This window comes from Malus domestica, chromosome 02, assembly GCF_042453785.1.
Source record: "Malus domestica chromosome 02, GDT2T_hap1".
Lineage (NCBI taxonomy): Eukaryota > Viridiplantae > Streptophyta > Magnoliopsida > Rosales > Rosaceae > Malus > Malus domestica.
The window spans coordinates 17,934,443-17,941,466 of NC_091662.1; the positions used below are offsets into that span (position 1 = coordinate 17,934,443).

Consider the following 7,024-nt stretch of genomic DNA (forward strand, 5'->3'; position numbering starts at 1 on the left):
AATTGATTGAAGTTACATGTGTATTATGATCATAATCATTTATATTATCTTACATATCACTCATCATATTACTTAGGCATATGTCGATATCTATTGACATGTGCACAACAAACCCACCAAGTTAATAAATTAAATTTTTTTTGCACGCTTCACTTTGTTACTATCTAAAAAACTTGTATTCAATACTGGGACCTTCCAAGATTCAAATCATAGATCTGCCGTTGCATCCTCGTCCCCATCCCTTATTTTCTTCTTGCATACCTTTCTCATTTGAGGCGAGTCCCAGCGCGGATCACATTTAAAAAGGAAAAATCATCCCTATAATTTTACAATCTAAAATAAGGCCTCCGGTGAAAGTTTAGTGTTTTGGTGCAGCAATCAGAGGATAATGCATATATATATTTATTATAGAAAAATTGTTTCATAAGTTTAAAGAATTTGTGCGATTGGCTAAAATGATCAACAACTAAATTTGGAATGATAAACTTGATCTCTCGCACTTATAGAATCATCATTTCATCCTAATAACCACATTATTATTATTTTTTAAATTAGTTAGTTCAACCCTAAAATGTTGTAGAATCATTAAAAAAAACACAATTCCACAAAGAATTTTATCTTTGTTTTGAGTTGAAAAAGACTTATGTGATATAGAACTATTTGATATGTGAGTGTTTAGTGTATAAACATAAAGTTGTCTTCACACTTTTTTCTTTAGATTAAAAGTAGAAGCAAATCGAATTTTAGCCTAACATATATTCATAAACACGTTATCTCACAAGGAAAAATGACTACTTTTAGCTCAAGTAGTAGTGAACATTGCTTGCGTCTAAGACTAAATTTCAATCTTCCCTCTCCCGCTGATTTGATTTCCTGATACAAGTAAAATTATAATCAAGTAATATAACACTTAGTTATTGAAGAAGACAAATAAGAAAAGTATAACAAAATAATTGATTATCATCACAATCAAGCAAAATGATGAAGGGAAAATATCAGCATCAAGAAAAACAGAAAGAAAAAGAATTATAGCGTGTTAAAAATTTTTTTTTCCGATGCAATGGTGTATTTTTATTAAGCGATTATTGATAAGGGTTAAAAGAATACAGACCTAGACAATATAAATCCATATCGAACTCGTCATTTGCGAGGCGAGTATCAAACTAAGTAAATGACGTGTTAAACTTTTAATTAAATTAGCACCATAAATTTATGATCAGATAAAAAGTTCGCCAGTAAACATCTAGGGAAACCAATATATAACGGGTCACTATTTTTTTTTCCTCAACTGGTTCAAAACCTATCATTAGTTCTAGATATAGTTGGTAGCTGGTCACTGAACCAACCGAATAAACACACTTTCAAACACTAGTGTAATATATAATTCCTGCGAAAAGTGATGTAGAATTTTGTGTGATTTGGTAATTTCCGAAATAATATAAAACAATTCCTTATATATAAGTCGACGGACCGACAAATCATCCAATGGAAGACATGTGTTTTCTGGTCTATTTCTTTATTTACTTACGTATGTGCGCACGCAGACATGGAATCTATAATTAGTGGAAGATTAATTAACATATTAAATGCTTGTTATAAAGCATATGACGCTACTGGTTTTTGCCTTCAAATAATTTGATTATTATTTCTTAATATAAAGTTTTTGTCCCCTTACCATCCTCACATAGTAGACAACAAGCAATCCTCCCAAAATAGCATTTAACAACCCTAAAAAATCTCCCGAAAAGGCAAAACTGGGAAAAACTAACAAATGCGAAACAACCCATATAAGATAGCTTTCACACTCTTTAACAATCAAAATAATAATTATTTCGAGCTTGGAATTCAAAGGGGTTGAAGGGTTCCCATAAGGTGATGATCGTGACATAAAAAATGGGTGATGAAAGTGATGATGAGACCATAAGACAAAGAGGTTTTCCCGGAAAGGGTACTCTTTTCCTGGAAAGTTCCCCTCATGATTTAATTGGTCCACAGTCTACACCATCCATTATGTGTGATGTGTGGCTTGTTTTTAGAACAACCTTTCTCATCATTCATCATAGCTTGCCTGTAACGTAAACATGTAGTAGTTTTTGTTTGTCCTAATCAATTTGGACCGTCCATTTATCTGAGTATATAGCTAAAGCTACTATACCTTATTTATTGTGTATGGGTATTCCTATATTGTAAAGGTAGAGTATGCCGAGTTTCATTCTCCTCAATCATATAATTTAAAGAAATTATTATCACCTACCGTTTAATCTAATCCAACAAATGCGGTCTTTTAACTATTGATGTTTACTTTCTTGTCCACTTTACATTATATCAAATGGTAAGTAATCATTCTTTCCTTGAACTAAGGGCCAAAAAAGGGAACTGAGAAATATATATTTTTCAGATGGGATTTAGAAATTTTAATCCATATGAACGGAAGGTGGATTGGGTCCTTGTTAGGGTTGGGGTCCATGCATCATATGGGAAGAGGAGTCTGACTTTGATACAAAATCTCATGATAAGATTTTGTGAAAGAAAGAAGGCAAGAGAGCCATTGGCATATCACGTGGGTTGTGACCCTACTGGTCCTAGTAAAACCATGGCATGTCACGTGACCATAATCCTTTACTAAAATTATTAGTTTTTGTATTGTTTTTTGTTTTAGTGAACCATCCATTCCTTTCTTTCTCGTCACGCTTCTCACCACCCATTTTAGTAGTAGTGGTGGTCGACCTCTATCTATCTCTAAGCAACTGAATTACAGACAAATACATGTGAGCTAACGTCCCACCCCTTAACCCCACACTTACTTTTTATGTAATCATTCATTCCAATATTGTTTTCTTGGTCAAATGTGTGATAATTTCAAGAGAAAACATTTAACAACATCAATCAATTGTTCTTCGTTGTATCATGGGTAATAATGCTTGCTTTTCCAGACAATATTGTTGATTTTATAACTTACAAAAGTGTCAAAAATACACTTATTTACACGAATTAAGAAGGGATGATGGGATATGAGCATGTATAACAAAATAAGTAGGTATATGAGCAAGTGCCAAGTGGTCGGTACAAATGATACAATAGTTTACTTGAATTAATGAGTTTACTAATTCAAAAAGTGTGCTGAAAATTTAATTTTTCTCAAATGACACAAAATATATGGATTTACTTGACATGCGTGGTTTAGAGTGATTGCTTTTACTTAAGAATTAATACTTCTATCGTATACACTGTTTGGTTTGTGTGCGTGTGTTAAAAGATACGAAAGGAAAATGCATTTGTGGTAGATATTGTATTGTATTTATTCAGATAATTACGATTCATCAAAAAAACATTACCTTTGTTTGGTCGAGTGGTTCGAGATTTCAATCTTATCTTATATTTCATACATCAATGCCAACCTCTTTCACTTCAACTAATTAAGTCATGCGTGAGTGTTGTCGTTTGTTTAAACTTTCATAGATTAACTGAAATATTCATGCTCATACGTAAGCTATGCACGCTTGGTACAAAAATGAACTCCAAGAAAACAAAAATTTAAAAAAAAACATAGATCAATCAACAAACAAACAAATAATAGTAATCCCTTCATAGATATATTTCTTGACGATTTACAAAAATATATAAATAAAAAAAGTAAAAGTAATTGATCAGTAGTAACTATATTTTCTACAAATTAATTACACTAGTCCTTCAGAGTCCACTACAAAGCCCTTAACCAAAAATATAGGGGTCATGAGGGTTTGATTTCTCTTTCTTTTTTTTTCTTCTTATAAATCTAATCCTAACATAAATAGTAATTAATATTCTAATCAACAAGCTGCTGAGGGATTGGTAAAGTGATTGTAAAAATGAGGCTTTGAAGCCATAGAAAATGGGCTCTTGGATGATCCCTCACTACCAGCACCTCCGATTCTTTCACAAGATGGACACATAGTGAGGGTGGCTGTTGGCATATGCATGTACAAAGGTTGGTTTAATTTGAGTGCCTTCAGTTCTTGCAGCTCTTTTTGTAGCCTTCTGTTCTCATCTGTTAGTGTTTCACAGCACTTCTTCAAGAACTCACAGTCTACCTCAGTTTGCTTAAGCTTTGTCCTGCGAATTAACAAATCAAAGCCAGTATAATCAAATTTTTTGCATTAATTAATATCTGGACCTTTTTGGAAAATAACCCAAAAATTTTATCTGGAAATTAATTTTTAATATTTACCTGGCTCTCCTATTTTGGAACCATACTTCCACTTGTCTTGGCCTCAAGTTTAACTGCCTGGCTAAAGCTTGCTTTTGCTTCTGGAAATAAACCAATGAAATTAATATTAGTTTTCATAGAGACAATAATATTAATAAAAGATAAATGATTTTCGTAATATTATTTTTCATAGAGATAATAATAGTAATAAAAGATAAATGATTTTCGTACATTTTTTCGCCACATGTGAACATCGTTTGTAAAAAAAATCAAGATAACAGAAATAAACAGCGATGTGCATAAATCTTTCTCTAATCAAATAGCCTAACAAAATGATTAGAGAGAGAGAAATTACAGGATTGAGAGTGCTATGTTGTTTGAAGCTTTCCTCTAAGAGAGCAGATTGTTCCTTGGTGAGCCTGAGCTTCTTTCTAGCATTAGAACCGTCTTCATCTTCATCACTCACTCTTGAGGAGACTTTCTCATCGACATCAACCTCTTCACTGCTGAGGTCTCTCTCCCTCTTGACCACTCTACCACTAGAGAAGGAGTTAGAGACTGCGCTATGACTGTGAGGAGAGGACGCTGCGGCAGCTTGCCTGTACAAATCAATTGCTTCATCCTGAGAAGAATTACCAACCTTGTAAATATTGGAGGCTACTGTTTGTTGATGATATGGCTCACCAGAAAGACCTAAAGTTAAAGATGGCTCAAAAGCACCACTTGTTGGAGCAGAATTTAGGGAAGGCTTAATATTATTCTTTGCAAACTTTGTAAGGTTACAACTCTCCTGAGGAGCAGACGACGTCAGACCTAACCCTAATACAAGGCCTGTGTTGCAAGCATGATCATCGAAACCCATTTGGCAGAAGAAGGAGGAGGAGGAGGAGGAGGAGGAGGAGGAGATGTAATTGGGGGTTTGTTATGTGAAATGGGGGGTTGGGAGAGATAATATATATGGTTGAAGTTATGGGAGCAAAAGGGTGTGTGTTATGAGTTTTAGAGAGAGAGAGAGAGAGAGAGAGAGAGAATTAGGAATGAGACTTTTGTGGGGGCGCTGGGTGGGTGGGTGGGTGGCTATGATTATTAATCAAACGAAGGAATGAGTAGAGAAACGAATCTGGGGCATTGTGAAATTATGAAGGTACCTCCCTATCTCTCTACATAGGTTGACAATTTGAGTCCCACTACCATATAATATATATTCTTACATGCATAATCTCCATTCCATTATTATAACAACAAAACAATAGAACTCACATATATGCTTGCTGCTAGAATCCCATGGCAGTGGGAAACACATCAAAGAGGATGATTCGCTTGTGCTTCGCCACCCATTAACGTACCAATTCTAACTATTGCTAGCTACTACTTTAATTTTCTTTTCATTTATATGCTTCCTCTTGCGTTAGTAGGTTCTCACTTTACATGTATTTCAATTATTGGGTTATATGCTTCCTCTTGCGTTAGTAGGTTCTCACTTTACATGTATTTCAATTATTGGGCACACTTTTGCTCTGTGCTATCTTTACTTGTGTCTCAGCAGAAGTATTCCGTGACATATATATTATCATTAGAAATAAATGTTCTCTTGGTCACTACAAATGTATGATCATTTTTGTTGTTAAATTTGATATTAAGAGTGTATATTAAATAAAATTATTTTTAATATAATCATTTCAATCCATCAAATACAACTGTGAGTGATCAAATATTCTTAAACACTAGATAATCGAGGAAATATGACTTTTAATTATGCCCAATAAGCTAGTGTGGGATTTTGCTCATTCAAAGATTGCTTTATCTTATTGGAAAAGGAAATAAAATTAGAAAAAAAAAAATGAGAAGATCATGATTGGATATTAAGAAGTTCTTTTTAGTTGTATCAGCCCACATGAACTGTCTCCCACTCCATGTTTGCTTAATTCATGTGGCTAGAGAAGAGAGATGGACGTGCATCACATAGTGTCAACTCCTTGCTTACCAAATATTGCAATTCTAACTTTTATTTAAAGAGAGATGGGTGGATATATAGAATGGTGGGTGGTTTTTAATTTGTTTTGTTGGTTAATTAATTGGGATAGATTAATTAGAAGAGATGTCCACTATATTTCTCGAATTGCATATGTAATTAGTGTTGGATTAGCAGTAATTTCCTTTGTTTTCTCTGTTTGTTTTGTGATAAAGGAAAAGAGAAAGGGAAAAAGAAAAGTAGGTGGAAAACATGCACCATTGGAGGAGTAATGCTAGTAGTAGAATTCAATTCAAAAGAGTTATAATGGTGCCACGAGAATATAATTCATCAACAAGAATCCGGATATCTTTGCTTAACTAGAAAGTTGATGTGGAGTGTGTGGGACCTACTCTTCTCTCTTCATGTACATTTGATGATGATGATAATAACAATAATTATTATTATTATTATTGCATATGACCTTTTACTATAATGGTGAAAATGCATTGAGCCTTTGCATGGTGGTGTGAGTTCAAATCATGTCGATGTTTAATCTAACATCTAATTTAACAAAATCTATTATAAAAAGGAAAAAAAAATCATAATTATAATAATTAAGGACTCTCTCAATAATATTGCTTTGTCGGCGTACGATCGATGCTGATGAGCGGGATGAGTAGTTAGGTCACCTATAAGACATGATAACCCTAAAATAATGCAACGCAAGAGAACAGCAATTCAAGCTTCTAATGCATGCATGCTTATTAACTCCAATTATAATCTTTTTAAGGACAAATAATTAGGCTTTGAGAGGAGGAGGAGGAGTACTATTTAATTATTTAAGGCCCCACTGACCAGTCATTGATGAGAATAGTGCGGGGGCA

At 33.7% G+C, this 7,024-nt stretch overlaps 1 protein-coding gene and 1 long non-coding RNA gene across 2 annotated transcripts; one reads left to right on the plus strand and one right to left on the minus strand.

The window, feature by feature from the left end:
* Positions 1-3,764: 3,764 nt before the first annotated feature.
* Positions 3,765-5,123, minus strand: HD1 (homeobox-leucine zipper protein HAT22-like). The gene is given in 3 exon segments (NM_001294004.1): positions 3,765-4,092; positions 4,208-4,287; positions 4,542-5,123. Coding segments are annotated over 3 exon segments (870 nt in total). The 5' UTR covers positions 5,049-5,123; the 3' UTR covers positions 3,765-3,809.
* Positions 5,124-5,266: 143 nt separating this feature from the next.
* LOC139193453 (uncharacterized) lies at positions 5,267-6,615 on the plus strand. Its single transcript, XR_011577698.1, has 3 exons — positions 5,267-5,330; positions 5,465-5,528; positions 6,374-6,615. It is a non-coding gene; the product is annotated as an uncharacterized lncRNA (long non-coding RNA).
* The last annotated feature ends 409 nt before the right edge of the window (positions 6,616-7,024 follow it).